The sequence below is a fragment of the Mastigoproctus giganteus genome, chromosome 6 (assembly GCF_048544385.1).
Source record: "Mastigoproctus giganteus isolate SK-2022 chromosome 6, ASM4854438v1, whole genome shotgun sequence".
NCBI lineage: Eukaryota > Metazoa > Arthropoda > Arachnida > Uropygi > Thelyphonidae > Mastigoproctus > Mastigoproctus giganteus.
The window spans coordinates 154,015,616-154,038,070 of record NC_143580.1 but is presented as its reverse complement, the minus strand read 5'-3'; the positions used below and the strand labels follow the sequence as shown (position 1 = coordinate 154,038,070).

General features: G+C 34.8%; 1 protein-coding gene across 8 annotated transcripts in view; it reads left to right on the top strand.

Annotated features, from left to right (window-relative positions):
• LOC150084664 (signal-induced proliferation-associated 1-like protein 2) overlaps positions 1–22,455 on the top strand; it is a 585,655-nt gene that overhangs the window by 311,258 nt on the left and 251,942 nt on the right. For all 8 annotated transcript variants that reach the window (XM_090376537.1, XM_090376543.1, XM_090376536.1 and 5 more), the window contains one exon: positions 14,111–14,226. In XM_090376537.1, the coding sequence (XP_090232663.1) occupies positions 14,111–14,226 (116 nt within the window). The remainder of the gene's footprint in view (positions 1–14,110; positions 14,227–22,455) is intronic.

The window sequence follows — 22,455 nt, the reverse complement described above, 5'->3', positions numbered from 1 at the left end:
GCACAGAGCGTCCACATATTGCACCGTATCTCACCCAATAACTGCTACTGCTTTACCAAACTGATATTTTTTTTCCATCATATCTAGCATTATATATAGTAATGAAATAATGTTAAAATTTAGAGGCCATCCTGTGTTTAAAATCACGAAGCAATCCATGAACTAACCGGACCCTAGGTAACAATGGTTAAACATAAATATTAAACTCAATAAAAATTATATATAAATAGCCGTCCATGGGAAAAGATACTTTGCAAGGGACTTTGTCGAGGGCTAAACCCCTACAAAATACCAAACCCATGGCTGGCAGAGCTATCAGTTTCTGTTGTCATCTGCCTGTATAACTAGGACCTAAAGAAGTCCCTAAGTACCCGTAAGATGGGTATAATATAATAAGATAGAAATTATAATAATAATAGTAAAATTAAAATAAAGAAATTAAGTAGCTTATTAATAGTAATTTTGCAGCATACAGACTGGATGACATATAGCCCGACCGATAGCTGAAACCAAAATAATAAATAAGTAATGCTGAGAACCAAATAATCTGCTAAACATAGTAGGCTAAATAAGCTAACAAAAGGAGAATGGAGAGAAGGCTAGTTAAAGTAATAGTACCTCAATCCCCCTCGAATTGCTCTAATAGTTCATGAGGTATGAGAAAGAGAATAAGATAGTAAAAAGTGAAGGAAAAGTGTTTATACGATTGTACATCGGATATTACCGGGAACGTAACATCCCGACCCTATAAGAAAGGGATCCTGGTATAGTAAGAAGAGCCGGTAAAAGATGGTAATATATATCGAATAGTGGAATACTGGAATGGCTAATTCCTAATATAAAATTCTAAACGTGAAATAGGCAAATTTCGTAGTGAAAATGTTAGGGTTATAGGGAGTAGGATATGCCATAGTGCAAACACACGGTTACTACAGCGTTAAATATACATTACCTTACCCTGTTGAGGCGCAGACAAGAAAGACCGTAAGTCAAAGCACATGTCGTATATACCTATAGGTGAAGACAGCGCCAACTCTGATGTGTCAAGCAGTTACAAAAATGAAATTACTAGATAAATGGATAGGAAACGCCCTCTATCGTGGCGAAAGCAGAAAGCAGAACCAATTAAGTTCTCAGTGGTAGAAGAGGAAAGCAATTAATTCCTACTGTAGCAACACATATAGGTACGACTTTTTCAATGAGTGTTAGCTATATATGGCATGTTACTACTGCAGTACCTACTATGTACATGTATATACATAGGCTATGTAGAAACTGTTACACGTAACCGATACTGATGTAATAAACCAAATTCCAAGATTCCGATAATTATAGATCCTAAAATAACGATTACTATGTATATATATCCAAAAATAAACCACAGTTAAGTCTGCCTAACAGCTGCTATGGTTTCCAAAAGGTTTATGTTATGGTGGTATTTTTCAAGGGCTATAGCCATGGCTGTATACATATTCTTCATAATAAAATTATGCGGGAAACCGTTACCTATTAATTTTTGTTTGAGGTCGATAAGCATGTCGATAATATCACTAGTATTGTTGCAAATTTTTTTATCCTTCTGATAGATTGTGCAAATATAATGTTTTTATGGATACATATAGAGATATTGGAAAACCAACTGGTTAGGTCTATAGATTTGAACTTAAATTCCCTGCGTTTGTCATATACCTTAGTATATCAGGCTTGAGATAGCCCAGTGGTGAGGAGCGAGAGTGCATAGCACGCGTTTCTTGAGTGCACCGGGGTTCAAGCCCGTGACTACTAAATACGATAAATATTTGTATTGACGATTTATTGTAAACTCTACTGACTTGGTTGTCGTGCCAGAGTATAAACAGAAAATTTATTTATTTATTTATATAAATAATTATTATTTATATGTATGTCTATATCCAGATAGGTAGCTTTATTACTACTGTTCGTGTTAGTAACCTCTAGAACCAATTCTTGTGGGTAATATTTAGTAGCTTCTGCATGAAAGTTAGGATAATTAAACACAATTAGGTCGTCAATATATTTATACATGATAATATCTTTACTAAAATTATTTTCAAAATGATGTAAATACAGGTTAGCAATTAGGCAAGAGCTACATGCCCCCATAGCAATGCCTGTATGCTGTATGAAAACATTGCTACCATTATATATGTAACTGTTAGAAATGCAAAGATTTAATAAATTATCCCAGTAATTACGTTGGCAAGGTAAGATATTACCATATCATCATCATCATCATCAGCCATTTTCAATCCACTGCAGGATGAAGGCCTCTCCAGCAACTTTCCAGTTCCTTCTGTTTTGAGCACTGGCCATCCATTTACTACTCAAAAACTCATGAATTTCATCTATCCCTCTCCGCCCTTGTCTTCCAGGTTTTCTTCTAGCTCTTCTTGGGTACCATTCTGTTATTTTCTTAGTCCATCTGTCATCATGTCTTCGAGCTATGTGTCCTGCCCAAGACCATTTTAGTTCTTTAGTTTTGATAAGAATGTCCTTTACTTGAGTTTGCTGCCTAATCCATGTGTTTCTCTTCTTATCTAACAGTCTGATTCCCAATATAATTCGTTCCATTCTTCGCTGTGTAGTTCTTAGCTTCTCTTCCATTCTTTTTGTGAGTGCCCAAGTTTCACTTCCATAAGTCATGGTGGGGAGTATACATTGATTCATTATTTTACGTTTCAGACAAACTGGGATATTGCTCTTCAGTATGTGACTATATTTCCTGAATGCTATCCATCCAAAATTTATTCTTCTCTTGACTTCCAGCCATTTATCATTATTACAGCTAATAACTTGTCCCAGATAAGTATATGACTCCACCTTTTCAATTACTGCTCCTTCAATCATTATTTCCCTTTCCGTGGCATACTTGTTCATCATTACTTTTGTTTTAGCCATATTCATCTTTAGTCCAAAATCCTTACTAACTGTGCATAACTGATTAAGATTTTCCTCTAATTCTTTGGGATCGTGGCTTATGACCACAATGTCATCTGCAAATCGTAAATGGTTTAGGTACTCTCCGTTCACATTGACTCCTTTCTGCGACCAGTCTAATCTTCTGAAAGCTTCCTCAAGGGCAGCAGTAAACAGGTTCGGAGATATTGTGTCTCCTTGTCGAACTCCTTTCTCGATTTTAAATTTGCTACTGTCTTTGTCTAGTCTAATAAAGGATGTAGCACTCTCATATATTTTCTTCAAAATCATAATATATGGAGTATCTATGCCTTGTCTTTCCAGTGCCCGAAACATTGCCTTATGCTGTATGGAGTCAAATGCCTTTTCATAATCCACAAATGCCAGGCATAATGGTGTTTTATATTCATTTGCTTTCTCCATTAGCTGTGATATTACGTGAAGGTGATCCATAGTTGAGAATCCTGTCCTAAAGCCAGCTTGCTCTTTCGGTTGATTCTCATCAAGTATTCTTTCTAATCTTTTAGTAATGACCCTTGTGAACAACTTGTAGATATGGGATAACAAGCTAATTGGTCTATAATTTCCAATTTCTGATTTATCTCCTTTCTTATGCAGCAAAACTATGATTGCATTATTCCACTGCTTAGGCGTCACACCTTTTCTAATGCACTTTGTGAAGAGCCTTGCCAGTTTTTGTGTTATGTCTCTTCCTCCCAATTTTAACAACTCTACAGTAACTTCATCTTCCCCCGGGGCTTTCCGATTCTTCATTTTCTTCAATGCATGTTCTACCTCATCAGGAAGAATATCGGGTATGTCGTATGTGTTGCTACTTTGCAATCCATCTTCCCCACTGCTGGTATCATTCCCTCGCTCCTTGTATAATTCTCTATAGTAGTCTTCTGCTATTTGAATTATGCCTTCTCTGCTGTTTATAAGTACACCATCGCTATTCTTCAGTTTCAGTATCATTTGTCTTTCTGTATTACTGCTCATGGCTGCTGATTTAAATCCTTTGTTTTCCCTTAATGCTTGTTCTACTTTTCTTGTGTTAAATCTTCTTATGTCCTCTCTGAGTCTCTTTCTAATGGCTTTGCATAACTCAGTATACTCAATTTTCTCCCTGTCAGTGTTTTTCTTCCTGTTCATTTGTCGTCTTTGGTTCATCATGACAAGTGTTTCTTGACAAATTTTTTCTTCTTTGGATTTCTGTTTCCCTATAGGTTTCTTGGGCTTTATCACTTTCAAAAAGTTGTAATATTCCTCGTCGAATCTGTGTAATATATATTTTTTTAAAACTAAATTTAAACTATCATGTGGAATGCTAGTAAATAAGTTTTTAAAATCAAAAGTGCTAATATATTTGATGTAGTAGTAGTAGTAGTGGCATGTGATGCAAGAACGCAAGTGTATGAGCTTATGCAGCATCAGCCAAAAAAAAAAAAAAAAAAAATCACACCATTCCCTCCAAATGCCTGTCCAGTTCCTCCTTAAATTTATTCAACCTATCAACTTCCACAACAGATGGAAGTTTGTTCCAGCAATTAACCACCTGCTGGCTAAAGGCAAATTTCTGCACATCTATTCTACATCTGTCCTTTCTCAAGTTGAATTTATGCCCCCTTAGGTTCGTAATCTGAATAAGTGGAAGGATCCCATCAGAATTCAGCGGTGCTCAACCCATTCAAGGTCTTATACACCTCAGTCAGATCACCGTGCAAGTGCCTAGTCTCCAGCCACTGCAATTTGCAGAACTTAAGCCTCTCTTGGTAAGAGGATCCCTTCATTCCCTTAACCAATTTTGTTGCCCTTCTCTGTACACGCTCAAGTAAATCTACATCCTTCATAAAATGAGGCCTCCAGACCTGTACACAGTACTCAAGGCGTGGCCTGACCATTGCCTTATACAGAGGGACAATCACCTCCTTCTCCCTGCTAGCAAAATTCCTATATATTATTGACAAAACCCCATGACCTGCCCTGGCAGCCTGTCTGCATTGCTCAGAAAACTTCATATCTGACTGCACAATTACTCCCAGGTCTTTTTCATTTTCTGCCACCTTAAGTGTAGTACCACACAGTTGGTACGTTTCTCTGGAGTTACTTCTACCCATATGCAATACTTTGCATTTGTCAAGGTTAAAATTTCAGTTGCCACTTCTCAGCCCATCTGCCCAAATTTTATAGATCCTGTTGCAGTAGCACACTGCCATTACTGTCATTAACAACCCTGCCAACCTTTGTGTCATCTGCAAACTTCAAAACTAATCCTGATATACCTTCATCAATATCATTGATAAATATACAAAACAACAGTGGACCCAACATCGAACCCCGTGGGACTCCACTAATAACATTAGTCCACGAAGAGCAGCACCTAATGATTACCACCCTGTGTCTTCTCCCACTTAACCATCCTTTTATCCATTGTAGCAACTTACCCTTAATACCATTTTGCTCCAATTTGTACAATAGTCTTCCATGTGCAACAGTGTCAAAAGCTTTCCTGAAATCCAGATATATGATATCAAAATTATTTTTTGTATTCAGTTCCTTTGTAACCACATAATGATATCCTATCAAATTCGTCAGACAAGACTTTCCCTTAACAAACCCATGCTGTGTCTGAATTATTGCTGCAGTCTTGTTTAGATGATCCTGCAATGCATCTTTAACCAGTGACTCCATTATTTTACCTGTAACAGAAGTTAAACTAACTGGTCTGTAATTACTCGTGTCACCCTTCGATCCCCCTTTGTGAATTGGGGATACATTTGCACATCTCCAGTCTGTGGGAACCACCCGAGTCCAAGGATGCCCTCATAATTATGGCTAAGGGTTTGCTTAGTTGCTTTGCCGCCTCCTTTAATATAACTGGATAGATCCCATCCACCCCCAGGTGCCTTTCTTATGTTTAACTTCAACAATTTCTCCTCCACTTTGCTCTCAGTTATTACAAAATCATTAAGTATCCTGCTACAATTTGATAACTTTCCGCCATTTTTAAACCTTAATAATTCCTCATGTGTGAATGTAGATGGAAAATACTCATTCAGTTTGTTTGCTATCTGAGTAGGATCATCAACAGTCGAACCATCGAGGTCAAGTGGACCAGTCAGATTCATCCCCTTCCTTTTAGAGTTTATATAAGTAAAGAAATGTAGGACAGACGTGTGGAAATTTGCCTTTAGCCTGCGGGTGGTTGGTTGGTGGAACAGACTTCCATCCCTTGTAGTGGAGGTTGATAGCCTAAATAAGTTTAAGGCTCAGCTGGACAGGTATTTTGAACGAACAGAGGGGTGAAGTGGAAGTGGGTTTTTTTGTTTTGGCTGATGCTGCATAAGCTTGCTTTCTTGCATCAAATGCCTCTACTAATGCTAATGCTAATTTTGGTATAATAAGAAATCCTTGCTGTTTTTCTTAGCATATTTTGCCAAGGATTTCTCGTAATCTGCCTTTGCCTGCCTAACCTCCTTTGTGACCTGATTACAGACTAGCTTATATCTGCCATAGGCTTCTGAGTTGCTTGATAATTTATATGCATCTCTTGCATTTTTCTTCTCTGTTACGAGTCTCATTAGTTCATTAGATAACCATTTTGGCCTAAACCTTGAGCAATATTTCTTAATAGGTATGAAACTTTTAGTAGCTTCCACGATTAATTCCTTGAATGCTGCCCACTTAGAATTTACTGTTGGTAACATCGTCAGTTGATCCCACTGTACAGAATTTAAAAACTGTCGGAGACCTCTGTACTCACCCTTATGGAAGCAAAAACCCTTTCCTTTACCCCTGATGGTAATTAAATCTTTAAGTAAATCCCACGTCAGTACACTGTGATCACTGCCACCTAGTGGTTCCTTTATCTGCAAATTCTTAATACACGAATGATCACTGCTGATAACCAGATCAAGAGTATTACCCTGTCTGGTTGCCTCTCGAACATGCTGCTGCAGAAAACAACCATCCAATAAACCCACAAAAGTCTTACTAGTGTGCGAGTGACCAACCCACAAGTTCCAGTCAATATCTGGGAAGTTAAAATCCCCCATTATAAGACATTCTGATTTACTAGCCCACTCTATTTCTCTGTACAATTGTTCATTGTAATCATTCGAGTTATTAGACCTATAACACACTCTTCTTATTTTTGCTTTTGCAGTTCTTATGTCACTCCAAACTGACTCAACAGTGCACTGTTCATCTATATCAACTGGATGCACTTCTTTTGATTTTATGTTTTTCTTAATTAACAGCATAACACTTCCTCCCTTTCTATCCTGTCTGTACACATTGTACTCCCCAAATTCCAGTTCAGCATTCCTTATATCTGTGTGACACCACGTCTCTGCTATCCCAACAATATCCGCCTTTGATGTCTTGACCAACACTTCAAATTCATCAAATTTATTTACTATACTTCTAGCATTGGCATACATGCACCTATTCGTATTCTTAGTTATCCTAACACATCCCATATACCCATCTGTTCCATGATGACTGCCTTCAGTCCCTGAAACCACCATCATCCCCACGCTCCAGGTCGCTACTTATTCTAATAGAAGTTGTGCAAGAATCACATTCACCTCTGCCTGCGGCTACTTTTAACCTTTTAGTCTGTGAATCTCCCCCAAGCTAGCAGTTTTCTGACCCACCTAACACCACCTCGATAGCATCAGCAAATATTTTTGCACCCTTTCTATTTAAGTGTATCTCATCCCTGTAGAAGCAGTCTCTCCTGTTAACAAGTACAGTCCAGACTGAAAAAAATTCTATCCCTTGAGCCTTGCACAATCTTTCCAGAGCCGAATTGATCGACAAGGCTCTCATCATATACTCCCTTCTATCGTGTCTGGGCAGAATTGCAGACACTTTCTAATTCAACCCTAATTCTCGGCTTTTGTTCAACAGTGACCTGTACTTGTTAAGTAATTCTGCCGGTTTCCTACTCTTAATATCATTAGTGCCAAAGTGTACAACTATATCACCTTTTGTTCCCTTAAAAGATGATATCCACTCTACAACGTCATCAACCTTTGCCCCTTGCAGACATACCCTGGTCCTGTTCCACCTATCCTTTTTACAAAGCATGTTTCCCGTTTCCCTGACAATAGAGTCACCAACAACTACTAGTTCCTGTGGGACCAGTGCAGGGGGTTGCCGCTGTGTTGCGTGATGACCAAGTGCAAGCTCTGGCGTTGATGTGGGCAGCTGAGAGCCTGATGGGCCCCTCAATTTAGTTCCTTCGAGGGCATCCACCTTGTCCTTCAAGCTCTCATATAGGCCCATAACAATGCTGAGTTGTCGCCTGATTACCTTACACTCCTTACATTGCGTGCACACAAAGAACATCCCCCATGGCAATATCATGTTCCGTTCCAGAGAATTTGGGAAACATTTCACAAGTTGCACATGCTATGTTTCTTGCCTTTCAAGTATGCTAAAATAGGGCTATTGTTATTAATAATTCTAGTAAAGTCCAATGTATTAACTTTTTTTGTATGGCAAGTAACTTTTTAGTGATAATGACAGTGGCAATTCAGTCTGAGATGAAACAGAATGGGAGAAACCATACTAGCCAGATTATGCATAAGTCATAAATTCCTAACTCACTGCTATCTACTAACAAACGATGATCCGTCACAATGCAGTAACTGCTTATGCTCATTAACAGTAAAACATATAATCATAGAATGCCTGCTATATCTAAAAGAACTGAAAACCACTTTCTCCTCACATTTTCATAAATGCAACCAGTTATCATTGCAGTGTGTTCTAGGAGATAGCAAAGACATGGATGACATTTTTCTCTTTCTAAAATTGATAAATAAATATCACATTATCTAAACCAGTGGTCTCAAACTCAAATTGCACGCGGGCTGAATGCATGATCTGAAAGCAGCTGACAGGCCGGAATTTTTTTTAAACAAAATTAAAGTGAATATAAGCAGCATATTTACATCAAATACATAATTGAAATGTATTCGTGGGCCGTGTAAAATTGCTTCTGGGGCCCCCAGTTTGAGACCACTGATCTAAACCATATCACTCATAAGAAAGGAAGAAGATATTAGACAGTAATTAGTACATTATAGCCTCAGTTGCTGATGTACCTACAAATCCAACATAACAACAATAGCAGCAGCAGCTTGATACCTCTGCCCTTGCATCTTCTGTAAAACAAGAAAAACCAATCAGAATATCAAAAGAAACAATTGCCATGATGAAAAACTGATGAGAAATGAAGCAGATTTAAACTATCGACCAACAAGCCTATTGTCAGTTGTCTGCAAGGTTTTCACAAAGATACTTTCAAGAAGAATAGGCACAATGTTTGATGCAGCACAATTCAAAGAACAAGCAGGTTTCAGAATCAGCTTCAGTACAATCGATCCCATCCAAACAGTGCAGCAAGTTATAGAGCGGCACAATGAATATAACTTTCCATTTTGTATAGCCTCCATCAAGGCTATACAAAATGGAAAGAGAGCTAAAATGTAAACAGAACTTACATTCAATATTTTCCAATCAATATACAAAAAGGTGACTACATCAGTATGGGTGAACAATTATAATGTTCAAATCATGGTAGAAAAAGGCATCTGACAAGGTGACACAGTCTCCCTAAAACTAATTTTTGCCTGTTTAGAATAAATTGTTTGCAAGCTAAATTGGGATATTAAAGGACTTATGATAAATGGAGATTACCTGAATCACGATTTGCAGATAATATCATTCTCTCTTTGCCAGTGATTGGAAGAATTACAGCATGAAAGCAAGAAGTTGAATGTTTTTGGTTTGAAGATGAATATCAAAAAAATCTTGGCCAGTGGACAAGGAATTTTGAGAGATGGAACCATCCTGACAAAAATTGAATGGTACATAAAATTGGGATGGTAAGCATTTGGAAAGCTTAATATAGTCTTTAAGACAAACTTGCCACTCCATCTAAAAAAAAAAGAGGTGTTCAATTATTGTATCCTTCCTGTACTAACATGTGGGTGCGAAATATGGATGTTGAATGCCAAATCTTTACAAAGACTGAGGATCACACAGAGAAGTATAAGACCAAAAGAGACCGAAAAACATATGCATGGATGCACCAACAAACCAAGGTCTGTGACATCATTGAAAGAACAAATTAAAATGGAAATGGGCATGTCACATATCAAGAAGAACTGATGATAGGAGGACCAAACAAATTTTGGAATGGTTACTGTTTGACTCTAAAAACCCAAGAAAAAGACCAAAGATGAGGTGGATCAATAAAATTTCAAATTTTTTGATGTACAATGGCAACAGAACAGAAAGCACAAGGCAGCAATTGCTGGAAACCTGTTGAGAAGGCCTTCATCCTGCAGTGGATTGATAGTGGCTGAAGATGGTGATGATGATGAGTTTAACACATAAGGTTTGCAATTGAAGGCAGAGCTGAAGTTAGCGAGCTTTATCAAAAAGACTTTGGATAGAAGATGTGCAGTAGGTCATCGCGATGAATGGAGTTCAACCACTTTAAGCTGATAGGTTTAGCAAAGTTCTAAAGTGGAGATTGAAAATTAAAAGGTTGCAGTTATCAATTAAATAGTGGGAAACTTTTTTGTAGCTGCTCAGAGCAATTCATTTCTACTATTAATCAGACTCCTACTGTGATGTCATTAGATGCTTTGCTAAAAATAAAACTCATCGATATCTCTCTAACAGTAAGTTATGAGTCAAGAAGTTTTGCTGAATCATTTAATTTTTATATAAGATATTTACACAACTGGAAAAGCAAACGCCTGCCAAAATAGTGTGTTCTACAGTCTATTTGATTATTAGTTTATGCCAGTATATTAATAACCAAAAAAAAAAAAAAAAAAAGTTAAAAATTATAATGATACAAAAGTGGTGTACGCTACAAATATGCAAAATGTATTTAATTTATTTTATTTTATTTTTTTAATTAATAATTGCGATTTTTCACGGAACACAGTTTGGGAAATGCTGGTATAGGCCAATCGATGTTTAGTACATGGTTTTAATGCTTTAAAATGGCTACCAACATATATGATATGTATCGTAAAAGCTCAGGAATGCAACATACACATAATGAATAAAACGTATAATGAACAACGTCTTGGAACAGAACTCATTCGTAAACCGAGAGTTGTCTGTAATGTTTTAGAAAATAACTCGTGATTTCACACTTTAAGGAAACTAGATGAATTTATGAATGGAAATAAACTTCCTTTAAAATAAAGACTTAATGCTCACATTTTTAAATATGATGCAGTCACTTCCGTAGAAGTAGATAGGTCATTCTCTGCATATAAAATGATCTTGGATGATAAACACCAAAAATTTACAACGCTCCTCTTTGAGAAATATTATTGTGTATTGTAACAAAAATTATTCCCGGTGTGAGTTTATAAGTGAAAACAATCAAAAAAAAAATGTTAAAATTTTTATTAATTTAAAAAGTTTTATTACTTTAACACGTTGAATACAAAGAAATTGTATTCAACATGTTAAATTGCAATAAACATTGTTCAATTAATTGTAACAAACAAGTAATAAATGTAAAAATTGTAGTATATATATATATATATATATATATATATATTAGCATTTTGGTGCATAATTTATGTATTTTAGTGCATATTTACATACATATTTGACCTGTTTTTAGTGCATATAATCTGATGTCTAATAATATCACAAAAAACAACCATAACACAGAGCTCATTTCTGTTATTATTATGACCCAAAAACACTAGTAAATGTTTTGCGTGGCAAAGGAAACATTTAATTTCTAAAAGTTTAAACTTAAATAACATTTAAGTTTAAACTTTTTAAATATTATTTATCTGTAATCGAGTTTAATAAACCATTTAAACCATGGAACGTTTCCTTTGCCGTTTACCTCAATCCTGTGTATAAATAATGTACACACAGATCAGTCTCTCACCGATCACATTATAGTAACTATTTAAATTGTTTCCATCTTCCCTGTTTTTATAGGTATGACTATAAACAGTTTAACCTGCAATAAACTCCTTGCTATCTTGCTGTAGGGTTACTGCACCAAGCATGAGGAATCCTCATTGATAGGAATAAAAGGCTTCTGACTGCAAGGTTTCCTAATATGGGTTTATACAGGATGTTTCAAAATATGTGCAAAAATCCTAAGCACAAACTGGGATATATAAAAAAAACAACATAAATATGAGAAAGACACTCCAAAAAATTAACTTCTTGAATGCAAATATGCAGCTTTGATTTTAATTCACTTTGAGGGAAAACTACCCTACTTTTAGAACTTTTTATTCCAGTTTGACACGAGAAAAATGAGATGTTTTGTCAAGCACTTTTCATCAGGGACTGATTAATTCAGTCTAGTGAGAAAAAAAGTCAAAAAATATTTAGCTCCCCTTTCCAATCCAGTTTGATTCAATCCCATGGTTTTCAATCCCACATTGAGATTTTCGCTGTCAGAAAAGCCAGAAGCAAAAGTGTTAAACTTCTTAGACCAAAATTTTATGTGATATTCAGCAGAGGCAGCAACACCATATACAGCTTTCTTGTGTTAATAAATAACTTGTGGTCCATTCCCTTCTTTTTTCAAAAATTTTATGATGGCTTGATACTCCAATTTCATTACATCCGTGTTTTGTTCTAGGTTTACAACTTTAAATATCTTTTCAATATAGTGAAGGTCCTCTTTACTTCACTTTATTGAGACAGACCTGTGCAAATCAGATACAGACATTTATGAAAGTATGATAAAACTAAATTTTTTTTTTTTTTTTTTTTTTTTTTTTTATATATATCAAGTGTATTTATAGTCAAGGTAGATAATTTATTGAACTCCCCTCAGCTGATTCTGAACAATTACAGAGCTGTGGTTCTTTGAATTCTAAAAAATGATTGTTGGGTTTTAAATGATAAAAAATGATAAAAGCAATAATAACAAAAATAAAAATAAGAAGGCATATAGCTAGTATGAGTAAACATTTTACTAGGTATGTCTCTGGTTATTCTGATTCATTTTTTTTTTATTATTTTGTACTTTCGAAATGTTAGTCATTTATTGAAATTCAAATAGCCATAGACCTCTAATTGTTCAGAATTGGACATTTGTTTATATAACTTTTTTTTCTTATTTTGGATTCTAATAAACCATCCCAGAATTTTTTGCACTATATATTCTTTATTTTAAGATTTCCCATACTCTTTCACTTTCTAATTTATTTTTTATCCTGCTCATACTTGTATCTTTTATTGATGCTTCTTGCAACAGGCAGTCTACATCTATTCTGCTATACACAATTCCACATCTAATCGAAATTTGCCCTTCCCTTTCCAAAAATTAAAAGTATTGTACTTGTTCTTCAGGGTGAGTCCACAGTGCTCTTGCCCTTGATCTGTAACTCCTTTTTTTTATCCCTTTATATCCTTTTTGTTACATATATTTATACTTCCTTCCAATTTTTAAAATTTTCAGAGAGAAAGAAGTGACTTTGCTCATTCTTCATCACTATGTGAACAGACAAAAAAAAAAAACAACTTCAGTTGGACAATAATCACTAACTGGAAAAATTCTGTGGTGAAATAAATCTTAAACACTTTTTTATGTAAGTGGGCAGCCTCACATAATACAGTAGATCAGACATATCTTAAATAAATTCAAGGCAGAACTAGACAAATATTTGGAATGGATGGATCAGTAAAATGGGAAGGGTGTTTTTTTTTTTTATTGTTTTGGACGTATAAGCTTGCTTTCTTGCATCATGTGCCTCTACTAATGCTGATGCACTATAATTCCTCTTAGACTAAGCAATAATTAAAAAAAAAAAAAAAAAAAAACGAAACAGGAAATCTGCTTGTTTTTCAATTTTAAATGACACAACTGTGCATATATCACTGAATTTAACTGATGCTGGGAAACCACAGCCAAGTAGTGCCAACTTCATGTACGTGATGACATGTTGAAGCATGACACTTAGTGTAATTTTTTTTTTTTTTTTTTTTTGTAAAATATTTTAAAAAATCCTGAATTTTTAAAGAATATGGGATTTCATTAATGTCAGATTTGTTGAGGTTTTACAATGTCTACGTTGCATGGTAAAACCTTAGTGAAAGTTGGAATAAGATGTCAGGTGTATTTTTAAAATTTTTTTTTTATTTTCAGATATGTAAAGTTGCTGTAGCTACTCTCTCTTATGACCAAATGGTGGATTTATTAAAAACTTCCATGACTGTTACTGTTACTGTGATACCCCCCTTTGCTGATGGTTCTCCACGAAAGTATGTTGAATTTATTATATCAGCTAGTTTAAGTATTTTGACATTTATCAAATAATGGTTGATCATTTCTCATTTAGTATATTTACTTGGAGTGAATTTTATTTCAGAGTATAAAAAATAGCTTTATCTCATAATACACAAATTAGAAATCTGAAAATTTTGTGGAAAATGTTAAAATGTCTCTGCCCATAGTATTGTTTGTCCACTTCTCAGTTTGTTCTTGTAATGGGTATGGAAAATCCCCGGTTTATCATTGAGCAAGGTGGTAAGTTGAGCCATTTAAATTGTATGAGGCCAAGTTTCATGTTTGTTTTGGAGGTTTCTTGAGATTGAAATTTCAGTATTGACATGAAGGTTATGAATTATTGAAATTGGCAAACCAGTTCAGAGAAATGGGCCTTATTAGTGTTAAAAAATGGGAATGTAGTTCAACTCCTGATGAAAGTAAAACAGCTTTCAGTATCATTGAATGTATTGTAAGCTGTTATGCAAGAAATGATATATTTTGGTTGAAGAACTTGCAAGCAAAAAGAGACTTGAAATATAACAAATTATTGTAATGGCATTAATTGGAACTCATTGTTTGGCAGCTCATTTGGCAGTAGAACATTTCTGAATTTTCTATCTGACTGTTTTGAATTGCTTAAATTATTAACCCTCTGGTGAGCTCATGAAAAGTATAACATAAGCAGGAGCCTGTTGTACTTCTTTACCATTCAGTTCTGCTTAGAATAAAGGCAAGAAATAATGTAAAAATTTCCAGTTTTGTAATGTTAATCTTTTTTTACTTTTGAGATTACAATGTATACAAGAGTGAATAATATATTTAAATAAAAAAAATAATTTAAATGATTTAAAAAGATTACAAGAATGAAAAAAAAATATTCTTAACATGATACAAAGTTGCAAAAAAGAAACATTTGCGTTACTTTTAAATATTTAAATATATTTAAAAGATTTTTAAATCAGTTTTACAGTAGTTTTAATATTTTGCACATCTAATTTAGTGCATCTGAAATCCTTTGGATCCTTTGAGTTTTAAACCCATCACTCTTCAACTAACTCATTCACACAATCAAAACAACCTACCCCCTCAAAGAAAAGTGTTTTCTTAATTTTCCAATCAAAAATTCGAGATATCTTTTTTAATTGTTGAGCAACCTGGAAAATTATATATGTACAAAAATCCTGTTGTCCCTGTCTTTCTGTTTGTCCATATGTAATAACTTAATTCCCAATGGACAGATTTTTGTGAAATTTTATATATTGGTCTTTTATAAAGCTATGTAAAGCCTTAAAAAGTTTTATTAAAAAATGAGACAACCAGCAATTATTTATTTTTTAATACTATATCATAAATATAGTAAAAATTTCAGAGCTGCAAGTCTCAATAACTTCCACAATTTTTCAATATATTAAAAAAAGTAAGAGATTACCTCAATCTTTTCGGGGTCGGGTTGGGGCTCTCAGCTTTCAATTCCGTTGCACGTTGAATTTGGTCATATCTCTATGAGTGAGGGAATTCATTAATTCGTTTTTTTTCATCTTATTTTATTTGTTACATTTGGAGAGTTGTTGTATTTGGTTTTTAGGAGCATTAGCAACTAAGTCATTTGGAGAGAATTGACTGGAAGCATTCCACGATAAAGATTGAGGTAATCTCTTATTTTTTTTAATATATGGTTCAATATACATTTCATATATATCAGGTAGGTTTGTTTTTGTTCAATGCATGGTAATGTTTAGAAAAGGAATAATTTTAAGTGCCTTAATTAATCAGATTTGTTTATTATTTAAGTAGAACTGGAGGATAAGTATTTCTTGAATGTTTTCTTTTGTGAAAATCTTCAAGCATAGAATAAATATTGTAGTGTTTTATAGATTCTGCATAATACATATATATTACTATAGTAACTGGAAATAGTTCTATTACTGTAGTTGTTGTTGTTTGGTTTTTGGGAGCATTAGCAAATAAGGCCATATTGCTCCGGGGATATGTGGTGGTCATTCCCTGACCTTTCTGCATCCTCCGTATTTGGTGGCTCACGGGCTCGAACCCCAGTCTAATCAAGAAGTGTGTGCTATGCACTGCTGCTCCTGCCCACCTGGCTATGGAGGCACCATTACTGTAGTATTAGCATATAACATAGCATTACTGGTAGTCAATAATATTAATATTTTATTTTTTATATACATAAACAATTAAATGAAAAAGAAAAGAATGAAAAAATAGAAAAAATTCATAATATAATTAATTTTACAATTTTTTTGTCAGTGGGTTGTGTGCAAACAGCTGTTTTGTGGTTGGTTCATCTGTATTCTTCTTTCTTGGATTAGAAATGCAGATGCAGAAAACAGTTTCACTTACTGCACTGTTGGCAGGGATGGCATAAATTAAATCCTTACCATTCTGCAACAGAGTGGAGGAATGTAGTTGACAAAGATTGGATGAAACTGTATTCTACCCTAAAATGTCACCGGCCATTACTACCCATATTTGTAAAATTATAATTAATTTTTCAAATTTTTTGGTCACTGGCTGCATGGAAACAGGATATCAGTAGTTACTAGGTTCAGCTGTATTCTTCTTTCTTGGATTAGAAATGCAGATGCAGAAAACACTTTCTCTTGCTGCACTGTTAGCAATGATGGCAAAAATTGAATCCCTCCAATATTGCACAGAGAGAGAAATCTGGTTATCAAGACTAGATGAAACTCTATACCATTGTAAAATGTTACCTGTCACATCACCTCTGGATGATATAGCATAATTTATGCAGATCGTCAATTGACAAACTATAATGGCATTCACAATGGGGAAAGGAGGTTGTATCTCCACATGAATTCTCCTCCACCCAATTTTCAGCCCCAGTTTCAGGCTCTAAACACTTACTATTTTTTCTTAATTATATACTCTGTATGTGTGGGACACGGTATCTAATTAATAAAAATTATATTTTCTTAATTATGTAATTACCATCCTCCTCCCAAGTGTGGGAAAGTTTGAATCCAATCAATAATGTGAGGCTGAGTTGATTGGTTTTAGGTGTGGATAAGAAGAATTTTTTCCTCGAGCAAAACAGGCAGATCGACCAGTGAACACATATGATTTAAGTCCACATTACAGAGAGCAAATGAGTTAGTCCTTGAGTAGCTCTAATATGACACTTTTAGTTATATACTTTTTTTCCCTCTCTCTTTCTTCTTCGACATCCTTGGAATTGATGCATCATGACCTGTTTCCCCTGCTCCATTAAAATTCAAATCAAATCTTTATATTCATGTTTATAAACTTATTACCTTGAAGGGGTCTGGACATGAACATATGTTTTGTAGAAAATAGTTTTAATAAACAGTAGAAAAAAAAAAATGCAGATGATTCTGTATGTATGACCATAAGCTACCTAAATCATGTAGTAATCTTGAATTTCCCATGATGAACGCAATCCAAAAAAGTTAGTGTATTTTAACCTGCAGTTTGTAGGAAACTTTTAATGGTGTTCTTTCAGTTTGTACTCGGAGATTTTAATTTTAGTGTCAGTTCAATTTGTAATTCCACAGCACTGGTTTTACATGATCTTAGGTACTGATGTATTTAGATACTCTCATCAAAAACATCAAAATAAGAGAGACTTTGGAAATAAAAAAAATTACATCTTATTTTTTTTTTAATACTTTTTCATGTCTGGCAATGTGATATTGAAAAGAATGCTTGAAAATAAGTTTTAAATCTAGAAAAGGCTAATCGTTTCTTTTAGGCGAATATATGCAATTTATAAAGATATCAGTAGTAGAAAGTAGCATTGTGTGCAATTCTTACATAATGAAGCAGTGATGCACTTATAAAAAAATTAATAAAAAGAAGTACTGTGAGTTAATATAGTAATTTTTGATATTATTGTATTAAATTACAGTAAACCCCTGCTATTCGCGGTAATCTGTATTCGCAGTTTCGCGTATTCGAGATCGCCGATTTAATATAAAATGAAACCTAAAAAAATGTGAATTTTAAAGCGCCGTGAATATTTTCTGCCATAAAAAACATGGGCATGGCTAAAATTATCTTTCCCGGTCAAAACAGCGCTCAGTGGGTGGGGGGAGAGGAGTGACAAAATCGCGAACGTGGATGTTTCTCGTTAATCCTTGTTCAGTATGTGTTATGCGCTTGTCATGGAAGGTTTCGTCGTTTGCTTTTAATTTATATGCTTATAAATTGAATAAATTTATCAATTTATAAATTGATATGCTTACAAAAATGAAAAATCTACCATTTTGCAGTGTACAACAGACTTTTTCGAGTGTGTTAACGGAAGAAAGTGACTTTATTGTGGACAAGTTCTTTCTAACTCTTACAAAAATATGGCTACAAATAACAAGAGAAATGTGAAAATATCAAAGAAGGTGACATTAGCGAATAAAATTGAGTTATTAGATAAAATTTCTAATGGTGAAAGTGTCTGCTCAGTGGCAAACATTATAAAATTAATGAGTCAACGGTACGATCAATCAAAAAATCGGAACTCAAAATAAAATTCCGATGAGTGAACTTAACCGAACTCAAAATAAAATTCCGTTAAGTTCACTCATCATTCGTGAAAAGGCAAAACTCTTTAGCGAAACTGGTGATAGCACTGGCGGGATAAGTTTTTTTTCTAGCAAAGGCATATTACATTTAATATTAAATTGTTTCTTATTTTCATTTCGATGCCATATGCTTGCATTTCACTATGTACTGTCTATGTACATAGTCATATTATGAAGGTACATATAATACATACATAGACAAAATTTTAGACTAGTTTTTCTTAAATATTTCATACTTTGGAACGGAACCCCTTTATTACTATGGGAGCCATAACTCAGTATTCGCGTTTTCGGTATTTGCGACATTTCTCAGGAACGTAACCCCCACGAATAGCGAGGGTTTACTGTATTTACTGCACCTGACTCTATAAACCTCAAAATTACTGTAGACCCAACCTGTGGGTACCTGACCCAATGCAGGACTCTAGCAGCAAAGCATGTTGATGTAGACACGTGTAGTATCATATATAGGGTGGCTCCAAAATGCTAGTTCAACTCCATTGTGGTACATTGTGATGATACAGAAACTCTACAGAAAGGCCAGAAATGTGTTTAATGCTATGTTTATGCTGTTTATTTGTTCATTGTTTAGTTGTTTCTGGCCACTTTGCCACTAGGAAGCAACATGCACCAGGAAGGTACATCCTGATACTCATCTATGCTACACCATGATGAGACAAGCCACAACTGAGTGCAAACTGCAGCAAACCTTGAGTTTTGCCTAGTGAATGTCCAAACCATTCAAAAAAACGAGCAAATAAAATAAAAATAGTAATAAAATGATAAAAATAAAAGGAATTAAAAATAGAGATAATAAATGAAATAAAATAAATAATAAAAATAAAGTATTAATAACAAACTACCAAAAACCAAAAATAATTGAATAAAATAAAAAATAATAATATAAAAAAAAATCCTGCACCAGTGCAAGGTCAACAAGGACAAATACAATAGAAGAAAGAATAGCAGAAAAAGGAGGAAGAATAAAAAGTAAAAAGTAAACACTTGATAGATGGACAAACGAAAAAGACAAATTAAAAAGGGATAGAGGGAAGAGATAAAGATTCCACACAGGATAACTTGTATCAGCAGATGATCCCACAAGCCTTCTAGCTCAAATACCACAGATTGGTATAACACTTATCAGTGTAATGCTGAACATATGTGCTTAAAAAAAGACATTCTCCAAACAGAGTATCCAACTTTCCTTATTATCCATTCCCTAACTAATCAACCACTGAGCAAACTCTCTCCATTATAATACAGAGATTCCTAGAAAATGCTGCTGAATCACCTAAAATGGTCAAAAGATTACAGTCAGGGGATTTACTCATTGCTACGACAGTCTAAACATTCATAATTGTTGTTAAAGCTAACAACCTTTGGGGGTATTCCTGCTAAAATTTCTCCCCACACACAACCTAAATAGTTCCAATGGTGTTATTTCTGAATGGGATATGTTGAATGTGACAGAAGAGGAGCTTGCAAGAACTGAAAGATCAAAAGGTCATACAAGCTAAGAGAATTCTGACTCGTAGGGATGGTAATCTCATTCCAACCTGTAGTATATTACTCACATTCAGTACTCCATACTTACCAAATACTGTTAAAGCCGGTTATGTAAATTGTCACATCCACCTGTATATTCCAACTCCTATATGTTGTTATACATGTCATTTTGGACACTCTCAGACAACTGGATGTATCATATATTATTAGGTACACTCAGACAACATGTTGAAGAAGCAATGTATGCTCAAATTGTGGATCCCAAGATCACATTCAAACAGATTGTACTGCAACATTTCCAGTTTGCTATAATTGCAAGGGAGATCATCATGCATATTCTAAAAATTGGAAATTATGGAAATTTGGAGAAAAAAAAAAAAAACAAACAAACAGAAATTTAAAGTTGAATGTAAAGTGACTTATCAGGAAGTGAAGCGACAAATACTGAAATATACTCTGGCACATACATATGCAAGTGTTACAAAGAAATATCTTTTGGTTGCTACCCAAGCCAGTGACTCAATTCCACCTGAAAAATTGCTTGCTGAATGAGCTAGAGCTCAGCTTTCAGTTCCTCAGCCATCTTTGAAGCAAAACAACAGAGACCAGACTTGTAATACCCCAATTTCCATCCCCTCTACTAGTTGCATCAAGTCCCAAATTGAGACCAGGATGTCAAAAGCTGAATCCTCTGCTAAGAACCAAGCTAATACTGCAGTAATGGACATAAATGACAAAACACAAGAAGAACCTATTTTAGAAATTTATGTTGAAGAAGATATGAACACTGGACATTCTTCCTTTCCTAAAAGAGCTTGCCATAAGCCTACTGCCTCTAAAAAATAACCAGATCACTACTACTACTAAAACTAAATAATACAGTGCATATTTACACTGTGCTGACACTTTATTAGGTACACCCCTGCTGTGCACACAAATAGTCAGTCCCAAAACATAGCAAGTCACATGACCACAGTTGTGGATATAAATGCAGCAGAACAACCTTTCTAGTATCAGTTAAGCACACAATACCAATGCTATACCAATGCTAGAAGTATAGTAAATAAATTTGATGAATTTGAAGTGTTGGTCAAGATATCAAAGGCGGATATTGTTGGGATATCAGAGACGTGGTGTCACACAGATATAAGGAATGCCGAACTGGAATTTGGGGAGTACAATGTGTACAGAAAGGATAGACAGGATAGGAAGGGAGGAGGTGTTATGCTGTTAATAAAGAAAAACATAAAATCAAAAGAAGTGTATCCAGTTGATATAGATGAACAGTGCCCTGTTGAGTCAGTTTGGTGTGACATAAGCACTGCGAAAGCAAAAATAAGAGTAGGAGTGTGTTATAGGCCTAATGACTTGAATGAGTACAATGAACAGTTGTACAGAGAAATAGAGTGGGCTAGTAAATCGGAATATCTTATAATGGGGGATTTTAACTTCCAGATATTGACTGGAACTTGTGGGTTGGGCATTCACACACTAGTCAGACTTTTGTGGATTTATTGGATGATTGTTTTCTGCAGCAGCATGTTCAAGAGGCAACTAGAGAAAGTAATACTCTTGATCTGGTTATCAGCAGTGATCATTCATGTATAAGGAATTTGCAGATAAAAGAATCACTAGGTGGCAGTGATCACAGTGTACTGACGTGGGATTTACTTAAAAATTTAATTACCATTAGGGGTAAAGGAAAGGATTTTTGCTTCCGTAAAGGCGAGTACAGTGCTCTCCGACAGTTTTTAAATTCTGTACAGTGGGATCAACTGATGATGTTACCAACAGTAAATTCTAAGTGGGAAGCATTCAAGGAATTAATCGTGGAAGCTACTAAAAGTTTCATACCTATTAAGAAATATTGTTCAAGGTTTAGGCCTAAATGGTTGTCAAATGAACTAATGAGACTCGTAACAGAGAAGAAAAATGCATGGGATGCATATAAATTATCAAGCGACTCAGAAGCCTATGGCAGATATAAGTTAATCTGTAATCAGGTGACAAAGGAGGTTTGGCAGGCGAAGGCAGATTACGAGAAATTCTTGGCAAAAGATGCTAAGAAAAACAGCAAGGATTTCTTTACTTATATAAACTCTAAAAGGAAGGGGATGAATCTGATTGGTCCACTTG